The sequence below is a fragment of the Rutilus rutilus genome (assembly GCF_951802725.1).
Source record: "Rutilus rutilus genome assembly, chromosome: 21".
NCBI lineage: Eukaryota > Metazoa > Chordata > Actinopteri > Cypriniformes > Leuciscidae > Rutilus > Rutilus rutilus.
The window spans coordinates 31,413,807-31,437,344 of NC_140226.1; the positions used below are offsets into that span (position 1 = coordinate 31,413,807).

Sequence of the window (23,538 nt, forward strand, 5' to 3'; positions counted from 1 at the left end):
TGTATGCTTAAAAAAATACACTAAAAATATTCCTCAACAAATCCTTTAAATTTAATGATATTCAGAACAGAACAAGAATGAAAAAAAAAAATATCTATAAACAAGTTGTAAATAAGTAAATAAACTTATGTTATGTCAAGGAGTTAGGAGTCAAGGAGTAATGTCATAATCATGTCATAATACTCAAAATTGCTCATTTGGAAATATATATGTAACTTTTATTTCTAAGTGAAGACTTATTTAATTATTCTTAAGTAGTTACACGTCCTTGAAAAGCAATATGCAAAGTGTTCCTTGAATCTCTCCAGTGCATTTGTTGCAGACAAATGCACTGGAGATGTAATGCAGATTTGTTGCATTACATTCTGTAATCAAACCAACTGTGACAACAACCGAAAACATCGTCTGTAAAGATACTATCCAGAGTTGACATTTCCCTGCATTCATGCTTATGAGGGCTGTGGTAAAACTACTTCACATTACCATGATTATCTATTGAATGTGTACAAATCAGTGTGTAAAAGACGTCTTACATGACCAATGCCATCATCCCTGGGAAGACTGATCTGTTTGCGCACTGCATATACAGGTGTTCTTCTCATTGGAGCGTAGTCATTTATCAGTATGGTGTGCGTGAGTGTTTGTGAAATGACTCCCACGCCATTTCAGCCTTAATAAATCTGAACGAGCAGCTAATCTGCTATTCATCAGGACTCATTAGCAGAGCCTCACTCACGTGTAGTTCAGCTGTGAACGGTCAAGATGCATCGTCTAACTGTTCTCTGCAAAGAAAAAATTTAAAGCTGCAGTCGGCAAGTCTGGCAGATTGAGTGGACTTAGCCAAAATTTTGAATAAATAAATAAATAAGTAGAAAGTAAAAAGTAAATAATAAAAAGTAAAAAGTTGTATAATTTTTTTTTTCATCCCCCCCCCCACACACACTTTTTATTCATCAAAGAATCCTGAAAAAAAAAAAGTATTGTAACATTGATAATAAAACACTGATAATAAATCAGCATTTTAGAATGATTTCTGAAGGATCTTGTGACACAGAAGACTGGAGTAATGGCTGATGAAAATTAAGCTTTGCATCACAGAATTTAATTATATTTTAAAGTATATTAAAATAGAAAACTATTATTTTAAATTGTAATAATATTTCACAATATTACTGTATTTTTTTCTGTATTTTTGATCAAATCAAAAATACAGAAAAAAGAGTAATATGTTTATTATTACAATTATTTTTAATAAAAAAATATTATTTTATTAAAATAATAATAATATAAAACAAATATATATATATACATATATATATATATATATATATATATATATATATATAATTGTTTTATATTATTATTATTATTTTATAATAATTATAATTATATATGTATATAATATATTATATATATATATTTTTTTTTTACTAATTAGTATTGTGTCCAAACTTTTGGCCTGTATGTCCTTTTGACTTGAAGGGTGTTGTTTGATATTTTTCAGTTGAATTTCCAGCAAAAATAAGTGTATCATAATATATAATATTTCATATGTGTATCAAGTGTATCGTATTTTGATCACCTCTAGCTTTAAACCACAGTTGCTCAAGACAGTTAATAATAAAACACTTTCTACCAGAAACACACTCTAGTAAAGCTTTCTGGAGTTCTATTCCCAGCTGTTGTTTTCTTTAAACTGGAAGGAAAATCAAGTTGTACATCAATCTTCCCTTGATTCAGTCATGGATAATTGATACAGGTTTTTTGATAAATTGTGCAACGATTGGAATTTTCTGTCATGCCGCCGCCCTCCCTTTTGTCATCTCCAATTTTTCCTTCTCTTTTCTGTTCCTGCCCTCTCCCACTCCATATATCGATTTCTCCCTTTGCCACCATAGCATCTCATTTTGGCGAATAAAGCTCAGTCGAATGGGGAAGTTTGCCTTGCGCTGACTCAAATCTTCAGCGCTGCGGAGAGAGGGAGTGTGTTCTTCTGTCAGATCAGCTCCCTCGGCCTTTGTCTCCTTGATTGCTTCCTCTTCCCCTGATGAGAATAAGAGACGGGCCGCTAACCTCATGATGCGCTGAGTACCGCCGCTCAGCTTCCGATGACTCAGCCATTCCCACCAATCAAACCTTCAAGGTCTCTATAATAAAAGGAAGTTGTATAAGACAAACTGGTGATATTTGTCTGGCACATTACCTCTATACAACTCAAAGCTTTCTTTCGCGTCAGATCTAATTAATTAATCTTGATAGGTTCCTGGCAAGGAACTAAACTTTTATTCTGACATATTCAGATGTTTTATTTGCAGACTTGGGTCGGACAACATCACTGCAGAGAAAGAGGTGCATTCAGAACAGCACACTCAATGTCAAAATGTCAAATGTCAGTGTAATATATCCAGAATGTTACCTATTTTTTTTATGCAATGACCAATTGTTGGCAAGTACTTTCGCAGACTTTGTTTCTCACCTTGATACCACTCTGTTCTGGTCACTCATGTCAAAACTGGATTGGCTTTCCTTATAGGTTTCAGGCCATTTGATTGGTTCCAGCTTTGCAAATAGACCCCAACCTACTCTAATGAAAAAGAAGTGCACTTAATTGTGTACTTCAAATCTTAAAATTTGGGTAACACTTTGTTAGTGTCCTTGTTTCACATGTTACATGTAGTTATTGTAGTAAGTATGCATAATTATATATGCAACTAACCCTAAACTAAACTCTAGTTGTACTTGCCTATTACTATAATATAATATTAATAAAATAAAATGCTACTTAAAGAGAGTATACTTTCCTGCTTCTAAAGACACTGCAATTCTGAAAACTTCACATTTAAAGTTTTACTTTACTAGTACATTTGAAATCATTGTTTTAACAATCTTTTGTCATACTTCAAATAATAATATATAATAATTACTCTTTGATGTGCTGATTAACATATCAAAGCACACACAAAGTACTTAATGGCTAATAAAAAAACAAAAAAAAACAAATACAAATTAGTTTGTAATTCAGATGTATATTTACAAATATATTTAAACCCATGCTACGTTTCTATAGAAATTTCATTTTTCTATTTCCCAAAAATGCTTGTCAGTACATTCAGCATATTTCAAAGACAATAGAAGTAATTATGAAATTACAAATACAAATGTACTTAAATCATACATAAGTGGGTCAAAAAAGCACTCTCAGCTACTTGCTTTTAATAGACGTTTAAACTATTAAAATTTTAACGTTTGAAAAAAAAAAATGCATTTAATTGCAATTAACATGTAGTTAAGTTTATGAAAAAGTACATTATGTTTGTGTGTATTTATATTATTTTAAAGGATAAGAAGGTGTACTTCTTTTTCACAAGGCTATGAGCCATGCGCCCGTTGTTGTAGGACACCAATTCAAATAATAATAAATACACATAAAAATAATACTGAAACAAAACATTGAAATAAAACTGTTCCTTAAACAAAGACAATAATGAAGATGACGTGAATCAGCCTTCAGTCTCTGCTGTAGCTCCTGACGTAGAGCTGATAAAAAATGTCCGAAACACGAAATGTGTTGCGACATATCTATAATACACCTTAACCTTTAGAATCCGTTGAGGTTTTTTTATTTTATTTTTGAAGCTAAAAGTGAGTATGTCTTATCGGAATGCTGACAGTATTAGTGAAGTGAACTCAGTCAGAACCTCATTCCTCTTATGAGTAAGTGCATTTGACATTTAGCAATGATTGAACTCTTTTATGTAGCATTATTTCCAGGTCTGTGAAAGACATTCCACAGGTTTCCAGCTATGAAAAAAAATTGTCTGTGGCTTTTTGACTTCCCAGCCAGCCAAACACATCACATAGAATATCTTTCTATTTTCACCTTCTACTTCTTTGGTCCAAGTTTTACACCAATACAGTAGTGTGGATTATTTCTCTGAGAAAAAAAAAGAAAGAAATATTCTTATTTTATGAATCTAAAGGTACCTTTGCTATATCTGTGGGCATTTGTGTGTTTTTACAGCTGTCAAGTGGATATTCCACACCTGTGGAGCGACAGGACAAGACGGTCCAACGCCGACTCAGTGCAGTAACTCTTACCGCAACACCAATGTCAATGTCAGTGTGGGCACTAAAGGGCCGTTCAAGGGCATCCAGATGTGGCGGGTCCCAGAGACTAGGAAATACAGGTGCACACACACACACACACACACAAGCAAACATATCCTCTTCCAGGCGTTTAGCAGATACTTTTTCGACCATGAAATGGAAGCCATTCTTCTTCGGCACAATTGCTGCCTGTTATCAAGCCCATCAGGTCATTCAGGTAATTACTGTCCGAGGACCAGGAGGAATGAGAAAACACATTTCCAAAGTCATCAGCTGGATTGCTGAGGAAGAACCCAGACTGATAATGACATTCACTTAGCAAAGTCTGTAAAAAAAGAAAAGAAAAAGTGAACTGCCTACCTAGACAACATTTTAAAGCCTCACCCCAGCCAACATTAGTATGTGGGGCCCATATGGGTATGAAATGAATTGAAAAATAGGTCTCATGTAGGATTGTCCACGGGTTACATAATGGCCCCATGTTAATTTCCCAGATGAATTTCATGTAGGATTGCACTTGGTACCTGGTGGGACCTAAGTGGGCAACATGCACAAGACCCATCTCGGTCCCAGCGTTATGCTCATGACGCAAAGGTCGTTTCAAAAGCTAACATTATGCTGTCTGATAAAGTAGGCTATCTCATTATTTCAATACTGAGACAACATTGTTAGTGGCCTCTGTGGGAAAAACATCATCAAAACAATTCAGCTCAAACAAGCCATCCAAGATGGCTGACAGAGCTGCGAGAAACACTGACTACAAATATATTTCATTAAATACTTAAAAATACCAATACAAATATTTTGATCTACCACTTTTCCCGGAATATATATCCGGAATATATTTATATCCAAACTATAAACACTGGTGCAACTTATTTTCTAGAAAATACAGGAATTAAAATTAAAACCCAATATTGATGTGTTATGCCATTTTAATGAGTAAAAGAGTAAGATGTTGTTAGTTTTCCAGTCCCTTAATGTTGCTTATAAGGCAGCTCACTCACTGTATTAGGCACAGAGCTTCCATGGCATCGCTGGTGTAGTTACTAAAAGTTAGAGCTTGTAATTAGAAGGTTGCCGGTTTGATCCCTGTGAGAAGTGAGTCAAGAGCCACCGCCATTGTGCCCTTGCCTTGAGCAAAGCACTTAACCCCAGGGTCACTCCAGGAGAATTGTCCCTGTGATACGTGCTCTGTAAGTCACTTTTGATGAAAGCCTCTGTTAAATTACTGCTTACTTATTTGTCTTGTGTTTAGGATCACGGCGTATGGAGCAGCTGGTGGACGCAGCGTCCTGGCTGTTCACAAGTCACATGGGGTGTACATGACCGGAGACTTCCTTCTACAGAAGGATGAGCTAGTGTATATTCTAGTGGGACAGGAAGGAGAGGACGCTTGCCCTAATGTGAGTAATCCTTTATATCAATATGTCTTTGTGCTATTCAGAAAGAAAACAGTGTGATGAGCATCTTGTTAAGCATAAAATGGCCTGTTTTGTTTTGTTTTGTTTTGTTTTGTTTTGTTTTGTTTTGTTTTGTTTTGTTTTGTTTTGTTTTGTTTTGTTTTGTTTTGTTTTGTTTTGTTTTGTTTTGTTTTGTTTTTTTGTTAGATGGTGCCGACTTTGGACCGGATCTGCAGAGAACAGCAGGGACCCTCTATCAACAAGACCCAGCTCAAAGGAGGGGGCGGCGGAGGAGGGGGCGGCACCTACGTCTTCAAGGTGACCCTTTATAAAAACATTTTAAATTGGATTATTTGTACAACAAAATATAGTATGTGTACATGTATTGCTCCTTTCTAAAACACACTGTAATCAATACAGTAAATCAATACTGTAATCAATTAATGTAATTTTAACAGTAAAGGACTGTAAAAAAAAAAAAGGGGGGTTACACTTTATTTTTAAGGTGTCCTTGTTACAGTGTAATTATTTATTTAAGTACTGAGTAATATTAATTAACTACATGTACTTACTGCAGGGTTTGGTTTAGGGTTAGTTGCATGTAACTATGCATAATTTATGGATATTAGTATTGTAACTACATGTAACATGTGTAACAAGGACACTGTTAAAATAAAGTGTTACCAAACCTTGTTAATTGGTAAATGGTAAGTTTACTTACTATTACAGTGAAAAACTATAATAAATCGAATGGGATACTTCATGTATGTTGTTTAATGTTTATTGCGTTATTTTAATGTCAAACTACCTTTTTTTTGTGGTTGTCAGTGTATTATCAAAGTACAATTCGCCACTTGGAAATATTATAAGGAAACATGGAATTAGTTTCCATTGTTATGCTGATGACACTCAAATCTATATTTCATCACGGCCAGATGAAAACGCTAAATTATCCAAATTGACAGAGTGTGTTAAAGATATAAAAGATTGGATGACGCGTAATTTTCTTTTATTAAATCCAGACAAGACAGAGGTACTAATCATCGGCTCAAAAAACCGCCCACAAAACCTCTCACTCTACAACTTTAACATAGTAGGATGTCCTGTTACTTTATCCTCTACAGTAAAAGACCTGGGTGTTATACTAGATTGCAACCTGTCTTTTGAAAATCATATTTCATATGTTACAAAAACTGCCTTTTTCCACCTTAGAAACATTGCTAAGCTACGTAATATGCTATCAGTTTCTGATGCAGAAAAGTTAGTTCATGCATTCATGACCTCGAGACTAGATTACTGTAATGCTTTATTAGCCGGTTGTCCTGCATCCTCAATAAACAAGCAACAGTTAGTCCAAAATGCCGCTGCTAGAGTTCTTACTAGATCAAGAAAATATGATCATATAACACCGATTTTATCATCACTGCATTGGTTACCTATAAAGTTCCGTATTAATTACAAGGTATTGCTACTGACTTATAAAGCCCTAAACGGCTTAGCTCCAGTCTATTTAACGGATCTTCTATCGCCCTATAATCCATCGCGCTCTTTAAGATCAGAAAATTCTAGGCTTTTGGTCATACCTAGGATATCCAGATCCACCAAAGGAGGGAGAGCATTTTCACATTTGGCTCCAGGACTCTGGAATAGCCTTCCTGATAGTGTTCGTTGCTCAGACTCGCTCTCTCAGTTTAAAACTAGATTAAAGACGCATCTCTTCAGCCAGGCATTCATATAATATTTTTAATCTTACAGTTAAATCCTGTCTCTAGTTAATAAACGCCAGAGGAGAACTGGCCCCCGACTGAGCCTGGGTTCTCCCAAGGTTTTTTTTTTTTTTTTTTCATTAGGTCACTTGATGGAGTTTTTCGGTTCCTTGCCACTGTTGCCTTTGGCTAGCTCAGTTGGGGATATTTTGGGGATATTTCATTTTATCAATCAATAAATTACACTAGAAACAAACCTTGTTGTATTATTTTAATTTAATACTGTGAAGCTGCTTTGATACAATCTGTATTGTGAAAAGCGCTATACAAATATACTTGACTTGACTTGACTTGACTTGACAATACAGATTTAGGCTCAGTATGTTGCTATATTAACATCATAACAGTTCGTTTTTGTTGTTGTTATTTTACTGTAAATTGAAGTTACAACTGTAAAAATGTCGCTACCGCATATATTTATGGTAAAGTTCTGTTGTAATTACACTGTGATGAATGACCTACAATCAAACATTATGGTGGGCAGATTTGTGAGAAATATAAATATAGTTAATTCAGTACAGATAGTATCAAAAAAATTCAAATGATCTATTAATAATTGACTGTTTCACACAGTATATGTGTGTCTATTTATGATTAAAAGAGTATTGGGTGTTAGCAGTGGTGGTTATATTTATTTTCTTCCCGTGTAGAGCTTTCCAAACCAGGTTCAATTTAATTAGGAAAATATAATTGGTGAGCAAGTCCTGAAAGCATAAACCTCAAAGTTATTTTTGTAGTGTTACACAGTTAGAAACTAATGTCACACTTCATGTTTCCATTGGTTACAGATGGAGAATGGTGTCCATGTTCCTCTACTCATTGCTGCTGGAGGCGGAGGCCGTGGCTACAGCAGCCAATCAGAAACCCCAGAGGAAGTTTTGGACAGGAATCCCAGCATCCACGGCCGCAATGGAAAATCAGGCACTGCAGGTGTGTCTCTCAACAGTTTATTTTTTTATTTTTTATATAAATTAGAGATTGTCTGTCTTTTACAGCAAATGATTTTGACTAATCTTAGCATGCTGTTCTGGAAGTCTGATGAAGTCTAGAGTCAGATGTAAGGCATGTTCCTTCTGGTAAATAGTGGAAGCAGGGGCAGTGAAACAGAAAATATTGCACATAGAGCAATGTTTTTATTTTTTTTATTTTTTTATTAGCTTCATGTGGATAGTTGGAATGCTTTTGGAATACCTGGAAATTGGGTTTGCTTATGAAAAAAAAAAAGAGATTTTTTTTTTTTTTTTTTTCTGCACATGAACATACTATTTTTGTTTTTCTGCCTGGGCTTCATAATAGTCCTTAATCCAGTCTGAGATTGAATATGATTTTTTGTGGCGGTTTCTTCAAATTCCCTATTTCATTCTCTATTTCAGCTGTGGCTTAAAGATACTGATCCTACAAACTAGTTTTAAAATACTGGGTCTTGGATTTTCTTGAGATTTCTTCACCAGCTTTTTTGCTAACTGATTGGAAGGTGATAACAACACTACAGTAATAACACGTGTGCCCTGCTTTCAAGTCTAAGCGATTGAAGGCACATGCGTGTCTGTGCATCTTGTGGGTGCTCTGGTTGTCTCCTACCGAGCGCTCAGTATGGGTTCAATCGGTGGTGCTCTTTTCAAAGGCTAGATCACCCACTGTGCTCTATTTACTGCCGCTGGGGTCCGAGAGAACAGCACAAAGCATGCACTCCTAAATCTATTCAATATGTTTCCATCATGACATTAGAGCCCAGCTTGATTCACATATACAATGTTTGATCCACACTTGAGATATAGAGTTTTCATTTGTTTCATTTTGTCATCTATATTCCAAAAACAATGGTATGAGTCAGTTTCTGTATCCATCTTCCTCTATCTCTTTACTCTTGGGTATTATATATTTCTACCTACATCAACACTTCAGATCAGATGATTATTTTTTGTATTATTGCTAGACCACATCACATATCTTTTTCTTCTCTGCAGATATAAAACATGGGGATCATTCTATTAATCTGTTCCACAGTCCATCTCTGCATATAGAGCTACACAAAGAGCACTGATATATGAGGATGGATTGTACATTATATTTATGTCTGCAAACATTAGATTTATTAGGGTGTGTGCTATCTTGTATAAATGTTCGCCTAGCAATGATCCATCCATCCATCCATCCATCCATCCATCCATCCATCCATCCATCCAAACATCCATCCATCCTTCCTTCCTTCCTTCCTCTATATACTCTGAGAGAAATCTATTTGAGTTGTCTCTAAAAAATATTCTCTTTACAAAACTTGTTGAATGGTCTGACTGGTATCCTGGATTATATATATTTTTTAATTATTATTTTTGTTCTTCAGCAAAGCATGTGCTGCTAAGAAAACATTAGAGAGTTAGCAAAATGGGACAGCTTTGACGTCTGAAATAATTTGCCACATTTTTATTTGAGCATTTACATGCTAAGCAACAGCACTGCCCTGCTTTAGAAGTACAGGGATGTTCATAGGAGACTTCTCTGGAGAATTCGCTGTGCCACTCTGCATTCTTAGACCTGTTAGAGGATGATGCAAAAAAAAAAAAAGTCGCCTGTTGTGAAATTAATTAGCCACACAGAGAAAGTAAAATGTCTTTATCTGTTTGTTATGATGTGTGTGTCTCTGTGTATTTCAGGGGGTGGTGGAGGCTGGAATGACAGTTCTCCTGTTCCACAAGGTGGTAGACCACTCATTTTAGGAGGTCAGGGTGGGGATCCCTGTCAAGTCATAGGCTGGAAAACTCGAGGAGGTTTTGGGGGTGGTGGAGGATCCTGCACGGCTGGTGGAGGAGGTGGAGGATACAGAGGTTAGACTAAATGTCAGCCTTGATTTTCATATTATATCTTCATTGTATGATTTTTGCCACATTTTATGACTTCTCTCCTCCATGGCTAAAGGGGGTAGCGCCTGGCATGATAATGATCCGAGAATGGATGGCGATGATGGAACATCGTTTATAAGTCCTGATGGCGAGATGTACCTGGAACCACTCAAAGGTAACACAATAAAGAGCCTTTAGTTGTGTTCCAAATGACATACAATGCACTTATACTCTGTACTATGCGAATAGTGCTTTGTAAGGTTATTCTGTCACACAGCATCGGAGGTAGGGTGACCAGACGTCCCGAAAAATTCAGGACAGTCCCTAAATCAAAGCTGTCACGAATCACGAATCTGACCCTAATTGTCCCAAAAATTATACTAAAGCAAAATCTTGAGTAGGTATTGTCTGATAAAACATTAAAAACTGTCCGTGGAGGTTGAGTCGTCCTGCAGCCAGCCCCGGCCGGCTGCTCATTGGCTGCAGCATCTTTTTTTTCTTTTTTGAAGTTCTACAAAGAGACCGTAGGCGTGAACCGCGCAAATTTCTATGCATTGATAAGCGAGCGCAAGTTGCAGCAGCCGTGAGGACAGTGAATGTGCAAGGCAGCCAGTTGTAAAGGAGTGATTGATTGGTCGCGGCACTGTGCGCAAAAAAATAATTCGGTCTGATGTCGGGTTACACAAAGCAAATCATCTACACAATTATTTAGTATTCTTATTTAATGACCGACAATTTAGTTGTAATAATAATTTTGGCGTTCGGCTATAGCCTGAAAGGTCAGCATTCTCCACTAAAAGTGATCGGGCAGACCAAACTGTAAGTCGTAGAGACTTGAAACTTTGAGGGATGCTGGTACCCACACCTTTAAAGGTACACAATGCAACTTTTTGTTCCAAATTAACCAATTTTAAATGAGTCAATACTACATTTTTTTTTTTTTTTTTTTTTTTTACCGTGTTTTTGTTTTCCCCTGATTCACTAAGACTATTATGAGTGTTTAAATTGTAGACCTGAGGGAATGGTTTTCGTGGGAAATTGCGTACATATGTCAGTTGCCCGTGTGTGTCTCATCATATCAGTAAAAAGAGAAAAAGTTGCTTCAGTTTGTGAGTGGCAGTGGTTAGTTGTCACAACGAGTGAGAAAGTTTGACATGGAGCCGCTAAATCCCCAACCTCCGGAGAATCACCCGTTTTAAACAGACACCGAACAGACGAGAGTCTGCTGGAAAAAAGAGAATGCGACAGAGCTTGTAATAAAACATGAATCAACATTGGCTTGGCTTTTCAGAGATGACGTTTTTAGAACTCAACAGGTGAGTAAGGTATTTTATTGAACAGATCAATTGCCGTAGGTGTAGCTCTCTAACAGAGTTCATTGTAAAGCATTATCTATTGTGATGGGTAATTTCATTATGGTTGTTGTAGTGCTGTGCTAGAATTGAATATCAAGTGTTTATTAATGTGTAAAGCTACAGTAACGTCTTCAGCTAGTCAGCGTGAGATTCTTTTCATCTAAACTGGTTATATCTCTTAAGCCTAATGGTGAATGTTTTATGAGCAGTATAACCACATTCATCAGGACACGCAGAACCAAAGCACAACCAAAACAATGTTCTTCCACAAAATGCACACAGTTTTGTTTTTTAGCTAGAGGGCCAAAAGTTACATAGTGTGCCTTTAAGTAAGCAGTCATTTAGCAAGATGCTCCTATTTAAAGAACGTACTGTACAGTACAGGACCCTTGGTATCCCTGGAGACACCTGGATTAAAGTGCCTTGCTTAAGGGCACAATGGTAACAGTTCACCCCTGTGGGGATCAAAGCAACAACCTTTCGATTATAAGCCACAAGCTTTACTAATACGCCTCACCATCCCATAATACGGTAATGTTGTTTCCAGGCATGGAAGGTGACGGTGAAGTTATTATCAACCCAGTGCAGAACTGCAGTCACTGTGAGTCAGGAGATTGCCATGAGACCTCTGAGGGCATGGTGTGTTACTGCGATGAAGAGCTCACACTGGCCTCGGACAGAGTGTCCTGCATCAACTCCACCGGTTAGTTCATTTATAACACACTTCACCACCAGATGAACGACTGTCTCATAAAATGGTCAAATGAATGTCTGGGAAGAGTGTACTCTCAATAATAAAGTTCTTTCTCGAGAGCGGCACTTACCTCTGTAAAACCCAGCTCGATTCTCTGCCATTTACAGTGTCTTTGACAGAGGTCACCGCTGTGAACTTTAGCTCCGTTTGCCAGCTTGTACTCAAAAAGAAAAAAAACACTTTCCACTGTTGCACACAAAAAAAAAAAAAAGAAGAAGAAAAATTATATTTCACAAAGCTTTTCATTCTCTGTTAATCTACAGGCATATTTCCAAACAGGGCATAAGCATATTAATATGTCCATCGCTGTTTGTTTTCTATTATTTATTTTTTAACAAGAAACCCTGATTACTTAATTAAATAAGTAATAGTGCTAGTTGAATTTGGTAATTCAATATGACCTAATCAGTAGCTACATGCCTCCCAGAGGACTACTTAGAACTACCATATACAGGTTCATAATGAATGTTAAAAATGCATAATCTATAATTAATTCTGATGTGAAGGTCATGCTAACCCGTTCGTAATGACTCTCAGAAGGTATTAATAATTATTTGGATCAGTATCCTAAAGTGAAAAGCATAATTACTCCCTAGTAATGACTGAAGTCATTGTAAGCTTGTGAAGTTTTTGGATTGTAATTCAGATTCCATTACTAGTGGTTTACCATGATCTTCCCTTTACAATAATGATCCAAATAAATAGTCATTCCGTTAGAAGGGTGTAGTAACACTCGAGTCATTACTATCCAAAACCTTACAAAAATCTCAAAAGATTACAATGACTTCAGTCAATACTAGAGAGTTATCATGTTTTTTTCACTTTAGAATCTATAGTTTCTGTTTAGCGTGCTCCAGACGTGTCTCTTCAGTTTGATCGCGCATGATGCTGATCTGACATGTGCATATAGTGGTTCTGAGTTAACAGTTTCAAATATGAAAAGCAGAACTGAGATAAATGTGAACGGTATGTTGTGTGTGTGTGTGTGTGTAGAGGTGTCTCTGCTGCCCGCACAGCCGACTATGTCTCATCTGCCACTGGCTTTGTCTGTGGGGACCTCCGCGCTCATCGCTGCTTTGCTGTTGGCTGTTTCAGGCGTTATGATCAGTAAGTAGACCATGTCAAATCCTGTTTGTGAGCATAGTTTCATTGTCGCATTGACCTTTTTTGGTTTTAGAAACAGAGAGGATAAAACTGCACTTGCAGACAGCTCACAGAAAATGATGTATAACTATGTTGTGCACTTTGTGTTTATGTTTCACTGACTGATATGAATGTGGTCTTAGACATTATACTGACACCTATGGGATTGGATGTAGCTACCGAACGTTTTCTGTTATTGATGCCATTGCAGACATTTTTTTCTTTTCTTTTCTTTTCTTTTCTTTTCTTTTCTTAACTTTTCTTTTCTTTTCTTTTCTTTTCTTTTCTTTTCTTTTCTTTTCTTTAAAAAACAAACAGAAAACTGCAGAATTATATAAATTATTACAATTTGTAAAACATAAAAACATTCCGTGTGTAAATCATTTGTAACATATTTTTTAAAAAGTGCAATTCTTTATTTTCTGTATGGTAATAATGGTAAATTGTTTATGCACATGCCACACAAGCTGTGAATATGTTTGGCATCTTGTTTGCACAATGCATTAACCACAGGTTCTCTCTCTCTCTCTCTCTCTCACACACACACACACACACACACACACACACACACACACACACACACACACACACACACACACACACACACACACACACACACACACACACACACACACACACACACAGAGTTCCATCACACCTAACACATCATCTGTCCATCTACACTGTAGTAGCAGTCTCTGAGTGATAAATAGAATAGACACATGATAAATGGGCTGTTAACTGGGCTCTGACAAGCCTTGTCAGTATATACTTTATGAATAAATCACTTCCAGACGCCACACTAATGTGTTTACTGCCGGGGTCAAGCCCACCAAACTTGGGCAAACATGCCTGTTCGTGTTCGTGTCCATATAGATTTCCACAAGTTTGCAATGAACTATTAAAATTACAGAAGAAAATTACTTTTAATTAATAAATCAGATTTTGTACTTAACATGATGACAACGCACTTTAAATTAGAGTCTCATTTCAAAATAAATAAATAATGAAGGTTATGATGAAAGTTCCTGATGAAGGTCGTGTGACCGAAACATTGATAATAAATTAAATTAAATTGCAAGTAATGATAGTGTGCGGGAGTTCCTTATCTGCTGAAACGACCTACTTATTTGATCTTGTTATCCTACGCACCTATCATCTGCAGGTGTGCGATGGAGTTCGTTCACAAAATAAATAAATAAAAATAATATTTTTGCGCCATTAAATTAAACTGTAAAAGAAAATTACAATAACAACACTGGTTATTGTACAGCAGTTTGATAGTTCATTTCCCCGTGGAATTTGAAATGAATGCCAACAGAAAAATGTCATGCTGTGCTGATTATTGTCCAGTGTACAGACGTAAACACACCGAGCTCCAGTCCATCCAGTTGGAGCTGCAGAGTCCCGACTGTAAGCTGAGCAAACTGAGAGCTTCCACCATCATGACCGACTACAATCCCAACTACTGCTTTGGTGGGAAGACCGCCTCCGTCAATGACCTGAAGGAGGTCCCGCGGCGGAACATCTCTCTCACCAGGTTAGGAGCATCACTATGTCCCGGTTCTATATATATATTGCAGTAATCAGTAATACACCCACTCACTGGTTGGGTTAACAAACAGTTTTGCCTACTCTATACAGAAAACAAATAAATAAATAACAGAAGACAGCATTATATTGCCAAACAAATAATTACAGATGAACACTTGGACACCACTTAAGTAAATGAGCATCAGTGCTTTTATCATTTTTTCCTAGCTGGGTTTGGTCAAAATTTCACCCTTCTATTGAACCAACATACTGTAGATAGCCTATCGCAGTGTGTATACACACATAATGTGTGTGCACTAAGTTGGAAGGGTTAAATGCAGAAGACACATTCTGAGTATGGGTTACCCTACTTGGCCTTCACATCAAAAAGAGAGAAAGAGAGAATAGTTATTGTAGAGTAAATCATTGCATCACTCACATCTAGGCAAATTGAGTGGCAGTCACAGAGCTTAGCAAAGCGAAATTTCATCATCGAAAGTGATGGCAACTAATGTAAATCAATATTTACATACTATAATAGTAGTAAATGTATCTCTCCACACTGTCCCGAAAACAGAGCAATAACCAGGTGGCCACCCCGTGACACAGTTGATAAAAATGAATGTTCTTATAAGTGAAATCTGAAACATCTGAAACGTATTTTGTGAAATATATGGAGTAATATTATTTGACAAAATGAGTAACAATAATGTATGTTTTGTTTGTAGAGGACTGGGTCATGGGGCATTCGGAGAGGTTTATGAAGGACTAGCCGTTGGGATCCCAGGGGAACCCAGCCCGATGCAGGTGGCTGTAAAGGTCAGATCTGCATACTGGATTTTCACATTACTGTTCAAAAGTTTAGGGTTTGTAAGAGTTTTTAATGCTTTTGGAAGAAGTATTTTACCCAGGCGGCACATATTTGATCAAAAAATCAGTAAAAACTGTAATACTCTAAACTGTTATTGCAATTTAAAATAGCTGTTTTCAATTGTAGTATATTTTAAGCGACACATGATCCTTCAGAAATCATGGATGGATGGATGGATGGATTGATTCATGGTGTGTAGATTTGATGATCAAATGATTCTTTGATTAGACTCTTCCTGAGGTGTGCTCTGAGCAAGACGAACTGGACTTTTTAATGGAAGCTTTAATAATCAGGTAAAAATAAGCACACGAGATCCATCATTTCATATGCTAATTTATCAGGACATATAGCAAAAGGACCACATTTCTTTTTCTCTTCCTCTGACAGCAAGTTTAGTCACCAAAACATTGTGCGGTGTATCGGGGTGAGTCTCCAGGCTCTGCCTCGCTTCATTCTGCTGGAACTGATGGCCGGAGGGGATCTCAAGAGCTTCCTGAGGGAAACTAGACCCAGACTAGTAAGAACACACACACACACACACAGAAGCCACTTTTCCACTGCCTGGCCAAACGGTTCTCGTTGCTTAACCGTTCGTTCCGTGCCGATCCAGCCCAGCCGGTACGGATATGGTTTCATTTTCCACTGTGGGGCTGATAACAGAGCTTTCTGGGAGGCAATACAAATTGTGCCAGGATGATCGGATATTTCTTTAAATGTTATTATTAAATTGTGTTAACTTCGCTCAAATAGCGCCTTGGCAAGCTACAGAGAAACTGACAGCCAGGCAACAGCCAACTGTGATAGGAATTTCAGGCCGAGAATGGTTTGTAATCATGCTAAAGTGGACCAAGTGGAAACATAACTGGAACCCTTCCAGAGTTTGCACTAGAGTTTGTTTGGAAGTGGACCGAGACCCATCTTTTTAGCAATCTCGGTCCGCTTGTTTGGTGTGCAGCGTTCACACTTATTCAAATAAACCGCACAAACAGAGCAATCGCACAATCGCAGTTTGTTTTATTCGAACCAAACATGCCAACAGTGAACACATTAGTGCACCAAAAAGTCATCTAAAGTACTTGAATATATTTTTAACTGTAGTGTCATTTGAAATTTCACTTAAAGTTAATATAATTTAAAATGTACTAAATTGAAACTTCATCATTACAAATGTGTAATTACAAATACATGACATATTAATTTCAATAGAAATTACATTTATTTCGAAGACAGTTGAAGTAATTATGAAATTACGGTTACACTTTAGATTAGTGTCCTATTCTCACTATTAACTATTAACTATGACTCTAGCCTCAATGGAATCCTAATTATTGAAATATAATAGTAAAACCACTACACATGAACGCAAACATGACCGAACACAGAACTGAGGAAATGCAGGACTTAAATACATGGGGAGAGCAAATCAAGATAAAACCGAACAGGTGTGTGAATTAAAATAGGAACTATGGAAACTAATAAGCACAGGGAACTCAGGCAATCAGAACAGGGAAAACAGAACCAAAACGCAATGAAAGTAAACAGACATAAAACTACACATTACAATACCCATTATTCTGAATTCCTGTTTCCCAGGAGCACCCTTCAAGTCTAACCATGGTGGATCTTCTCAACATAGCCAGAGACATCGCCCGCGGCTGTCAGTACTTAGAAGAGAACCAGTTCATCCACAGGTATCATTTCCAACACACCTACACACATTACAGAGCAATTTAACAACAGATGGAGGATCTGCTTTTTTCTGAAGTCAGCACAAATTCAGCGCTCCTCGACTCCGTTCAGGAGTTCTGCTTCCCTCTTGTACCTGCAGTGGGAGTCCTGCTTCTTTTTGACACTCGCATCCAGGATGGCATGAAAAATTAGTCCACTTAGAGCTCATTTATGCTACATGAGCAGTCCAGTCATCAATCCAGCTATAAAACTGAGACACTGAGACACTTACCCATCTGCAGTTTCCTACTAAACAGCCAAGTTAAAATATATCTGGACCTTCAAATGCAACTTTTTGATCCAAACCTAGAGGGATTGATCGGCCCTTTCAGAGGATTTTTTAGCATAAAAGGCTGTCCGATATAGGGTGTTTGACACAAAATGCCTTCAAATGGTCCTACAAGTAATTGGAAACATGACTTTCATGACTCGACCTTCCAAAAGAAACGGGAATAGTCTTGCAGATCAAGACTTCTTACTGTCCTTATAACTGTTAACCACTTTGTGGCTTCTTTGGCCATGAACCACTCACTTAGACAAGAAGCCTGAAAACAAGTGCAGGTTTTTGCTTATGCTTTTGTTTTTATGTGAGGTTTTGAGGCAGGTAAACTTGGAAGGAATATTTGATTTATGTTGATTGATTGAATACCAAGAGTACTGTAAGTTAAAATATTTTGAAAAACACATTTTTTGAACTTTACAAAGGATAGAAATGAATAGAAGCCGGATTGGAATTGTCAATTTTAGCGACTCTCTGCATTTTTGTGTTGAACTCTTTCCCCACCATTGACGGAAATTTCGGCCTTTCCGTGTTTTCACTGTTATACGGTAGGGGGCGCTATTATGCATCTTCTGAAAGAGTACAGAATCTCCTGATCAAAACACATGAAGAAGAAGCAGAAAACAGCGATAGCGTATGTTAGCATATTATGTAAATTAACGCGACCATCAAAATTAAACATCATGTCAATCAAAACTGCCCAATGTTATATATATATATATATTGCATATTCAGACATTCATACAACAAAATATTCTGGGGGCCATGAAATTTGCTGGTGGTGGCTGGCAACTTTTTTTTTTTTTTGAAAACTCTGGTGGGGAAAGAGTTAATACTGTATGCAACAAATGGTTAGTTCTTCAGAATGATGGATAAATTCTATCTATAAAAATCTGTCCTTTAAACTTAGTTTAAAGGTCACTAAAATAATGTTTGTGAATGGCTCATATATATATATATATATATATTTTTTTTTTTTTACCAGTCATGTTTGAAAAAATCTATATCTAATCTAATCTAAGAAAACAAATAAATGGGGAAAACATTATGAAAATCATTACATCTAAATAATTAAATAGGCCTATAATAGTTTTTAAAAACTAAAGAACTATCTTTTTGTCAATAAAATCTGTTACTACATTTGAGTCTTCCTTGTGTTGATAATACAGTAAGAGTAGAAGTTAACTAATATCTCACAAATTCCCTCATTTTTATTTGTTCAACAATCTTTGGTTGTTCTTGACTGACTTCTTGGCTGGTTCTCCACAGTTAAAGAATGACACCTTAAGTGAAGTATAACCATAGTGCAACTATCAGGAGTTTATTTAGTATTCATCTTACTGTATCTAGGTAACGTCAAAAAAGAAAAGAAAAAAAAACAGATGCTAAAATAAGTAATATATTTAAAAAGAAGAAGACTGCAAAAGCAAAGCGCTGTTAATGAATGTGTTGTCTATCTATAGGCCACTACCAGTGATACTAGATTTCCCATTAATGCGGACAGAGTTTGTGCTTAACTGTGGTTTCAAACACTTGCAGTGTTGACAGCTTCGTTGTTTAGAATTGGAGTGTTCTGTCTTTGCTAGCAGTGAAGATGAGGTGTCATTCATTTGACATGCTTTAAATATGTATGACAGTGTCTCACATTGGTGCAGTTAACTCTTAAAATACAATCTGGACTTCAGTGATGGTGACGCTTTACAATAAGGTTTCATAGTAAACATTAGTTAACTACGTTAGTTAACACGAACTTATAATGATCTGCACTTCTACAGCATTTATTAATGATGCTAATTTCAACATTTACTAATACATTATTTGTTTACATTAGTTAATGCACTGTGAAGCAACATGAACAAACAATAAAAATAGCTGTATTTTTATTAACTAACGTTAGCAAAGATTAACAAATACAGTATTTACGTCTATACGTTTTGCTAACGTATAGCTCATGGTTAGCACAAAATAAACCTTACTGTAAAGTGTTACCGACACAAGACATAATTGGGCATTTATAACTAGAATTATTAGATTAAAGATTGTTTTATAATTATTCTTTTTATTTTGGTGAAAGTATACCATAGTTTAAGAAAACTATATTACATTTGCAAGAATGTTATTTACAGTAATAGGACTGGAAACAATATTATTGCTGAACAATGCTAAACATATCGAGCTGGCAGTGCTGTTGGTGAAAATATATCTGTGATTCAAATATGGTGGTACACATTTTATTATTCTATTTTAAATAGGGCAAATATTGTATGTAAATGTGTGTGTGTCTGCTAAATGTGACAGTCTTGTATTCCTAACAGGGATATTGCTGCCAGGAACTGTCTTCTGACATGCAAAGGTTCGGGGAGGGTGGCTAAGATTGGTGACTTTGGCATGGCCAGAGACATCTACAGGTATGGCACATATTTTATATGGCATCGTGAGCTCATAAGTCACTTTAAAATCCTCCTGATATTGACATTGGGGTTGGAATAATTAATCAATTAAATATTCAAGCAACAGTTCACAGAACATAGAGATGGCTATGCTCATATACTCATATTTAAAAACAAAAAACAAAAAAAAAACATGACAGTTCAATTTTGCATCTGTGTTTACATTCAATTGGCTCTAAAAAATGAAGGACTGTAATTTGGCTTTTTCCTCCACAGTATTTCAGCTGAGAAAAGATGAAAGCGTATCTCATTCTGAAAATCCAATTGCGAACTTTTATTATCAACATATTTCTCATTTCTCATTTTAAGGCAAGAGTCAAGCAAACTAAATTAAGAAGTGCTCAGCTTATTCAAAGGGTAGATTTCCATTTCCTTATTATTTACACAGAGGTTTGCCAGCATGGAGCAACACTGGATAAATGTTCTCATGGATATGCTTGATGTAACACACTGCCATAACACTCGTATGTATACTGTAGTAAATAGATTTTCTGAATGCATGGAATGGAAAATTGTAATTAACTGATTATAATTGGCCATTACATGCTAATTTATGCATAATATGTATTGTTTGCATTGTTACTGTATATACTGTATATAATAATGGGGACTTTTTTGGAACATATACAGACATGAAGTGAACTGTATTTGAACAGTTTTACCCCATTCAGAAGCGTCATTCAAACTGATGGAGAACTGATCATCTCATTTAACAAACGGCGCATTGCCGGCGGTCAACATTTACCTCAGGTTAAAACATCACACTCTTACTTGATCTGGACAAACGAAGCATCATGAGAAAGATTTAAGACTCCAGCTTCGAAATTTGACCAATGCTTATGATAAAACTCGGATACATGATCATTTCTTAATTTATGTCAGGGGTGCAAAATAATCGAGCGGTAACTTATGATATTTTGAATATGATATTATTCAGGGCAATACAAAAACATATTAGCATTGTATCAGCCTTCTCTAAAAACTCACATGACATGGTCTCATAAAATGTTTCATAAAAATCATAGTTTTAGAGATAGCATCCTCAGATTTTAAATGAAGCATGAACAGACTTGTGGCTTCAGCTTCATTATCTTTGTAAGTTTCTACACTACAGTCACATCATATTTCATACGTTTAAAAAATATATTCTTAATATTTTTATTTTAGTTTTTTAATGTTTGAGAGTATATATAATAATAACAGTCTGAGTGATTCTGAGTCTTCAGTTGTAAACTCTCAAGTGTTGGCTTTCTAAATATATTATATTCTCAGGGCCATATTTATTAAAAGCTTGCTCCAGCGCAAAGCCTCTTTTGGCGTTAAAAATTACTGTCAGGATTTTCTAAAGACATGCAGTGAAATATTAGCGCTGAAAAGACAGTTATTTTTTTGTGTGGCTGACCTTATTGCATATGCATTTGTAGGAGTTTCCCTTTCAGACGCAAAATATATTGGAGGAGAATATTTAAATAAATAATGCAAGGTGATTTACTGATATTTGCACTCATCAATTTACTGGTATTTGTGTCATTATTGTGCCAAAAAAAAAAAAAAAAAAAAAAAAAAAAAGCAACCAGACACTAATTTGCGCTTCTCTTGGTAGATTGCGTTGGTCATTATGGAAATGATCCGGCCACTCTTTTCCTTAATGCAAAAATGCACAATGACTGCTATGTTCAGTTCAGGTCAACAGCAAGTGTCTACACCACTGATGTCCCTTCAGTCATTTAACCAATCAATACATATATACTTACATGCATACATACAATTTTATTTTAGAGTTGTACAAATCAGAAGACAGTGAAGCCATGTGGTGTTTAGAGAGGTAAGACTCTAACAATATCCATGTCTTCATGAGCTATATTTTCAGATACTGTCTTTAGAGAGATACACAATTTGGCACTAGTGTGAATCGTCCTTTGACATTATTCGTCAGATGAGATGGCAGCACCGCTGTGATGAAATGAAAGGAGTTGTGAGCTTGACTGCCTCTTATGCGCTACTGGAACGTGTGTCTGAAAATGGCTCACTTAGGCTGGTGAAAGAAGGGTATTATTAGCCGGAGAAAAGCTGAAGGGAAAAGACGGATCCTTGTTTTACTCCCTCCGGAGCGTTGCCATAAAAGCGTGCTCTAATTGCTGATGTAGATTTTTCTTGCATTTTCCCGCTGAGTTCTGCAGACAGGACAGGAGTTCAGAGCTGTGAGGAAAATGCGATTGGGGATGGGGAGAATTACAGTGGAGGTTTGCGTGAATATTTCATCTCATCTTCTGAGAGTGGAGAACGCTGAGATGTGATCAATTTAATTCACATAGTTAACCCTTAGAGTTTACTTCAGATTTTCCACAACCTTTCATTGTCGCTGTGGTCGTCCAAAAGCCATTTAGGGAAGTTGACTATCTAGTATTTTCTGCTCAATATTTTTAGTATAGTGCTTTAAAGAGGATGAATTTAGAGATGCAAAGTCTTTGAGGGGGATTTAGCGTGTTGACAGCAAACAGTAAGACTGTTAGCGTGCTAAAACTCTTTCTGACAAGCTGCATCTCTAAATTGATCCTCTTTAAAGCACCATGCTTAAAAATATAAAAGCTCAAAAATCAAACGCCACTAAATCCATCAAAACACAGCTTGTGTTTCACTAAATTCAACAATAAGGCAGTCATTGCTGGAGTCCAAACCTCTTCCTGTTTTTATGCACGATCCATTGATTTGTGAGGACTAAAGGATATTGATATGAAGTGTATACATTTGTTGAATTATTGAATTCTTGTCGAAATCCCTTTGTGTTGTATTCTGTTCTATCTTGCTGTTTTTAAATACAAGAGCATCCTGTAAATCCCCTGAAAAACCTTGATCCTAAATCATCCTTATTATACAAGCCTTCCTTTAAGACGCCATGAATCGAAATGAGATTTTTTGCATTTAGTCCTTGCTATTTTGAAGTCATCTATATGCTGGTGTGCATGTAAATGTTGAAATGCAGTATATAGGGTATTCACATTTAAACATTCAAAAAAAAAAATTGTTTTCTTCCAGGAAGATTGAAAATATTGCTCTACATAGATTTTTACCCAGTCGCAAATCAGGGTAACTGAATGCTGTAAATTACAAAAAAAAATTATAAAAAGTGATTGGCTTATTTTCTATGAAGGGCTGAGCTCTTTGATATGTCCCATCCCAAACTTCCTGTTTCAATATGAAGTATTGTTTAGAGATTTTTTTGGAGGTCTAAATGCACTTAGTCAATTGTTAAATATGTATGTTTTGCACATCCGACTTTCTGTTGTCACTTCCTTCCTCAGTTTCAT

The 23,538-nt window shown here is 36.3% G+C and overlaps 1 protein-coding gene across 1 annotated transcript in view; it reads left to right on the plus strand.

The window, feature by feature from the left end:
- alk (ALK receptor tyrosine kinase) overlaps positions 1-23,538 on the plus strand; it is a 394,553-nt gene that overhangs the window by 361,218 nt on the left and 9,797 nt on the right. Inside the window, exons 12-25 of the mRNA XM_084393327.1 lie at positions 4,022-4,187; positions 5,366-5,513; positions 5,718-5,828; positions 8,065-8,206; positions 9,931-10,101; positions 10,193-10,291; positions 12,019-12,174; positions 13,219-13,332; positions 14,722-14,908; positions 15,630-15,720; positions 16,001-16,065; positions 16,160-16,289; positions 17,366-17,463; positions 20,096-20,188. Coding sequence (XP_084249453.1) covers positions 4,022-4,187; positions 5,366-5,513; positions 5,718-5,828; positions 8,065-8,206; positions 9,931-10,101; positions 10,193-10,291; positions 12,019-12,174; positions 13,219-13,332; positions 14,722-14,908; positions 15,630-15,720; positions 16,001-16,065; positions 16,160-16,289; positions 17,366-17,463; positions 20,096-20,188 — 1,771 coding nt within the window. The remainder of the gene's footprint in view (positions 1-4,021; positions 4,188-5,365; positions 5,514-5,717; positions 5,829-8,064; positions 8,207-9,930; positions 10,102-10,192; positions 10,292-12,018; positions 12,175-13,218; positions 13,333-14,721; positions 14,909-15,629; positions 15,721-16,000; positions 16,066-16,159; positions 16,290-17,365; positions 17,464-20,095; positions 20,189-23,538) is intronic.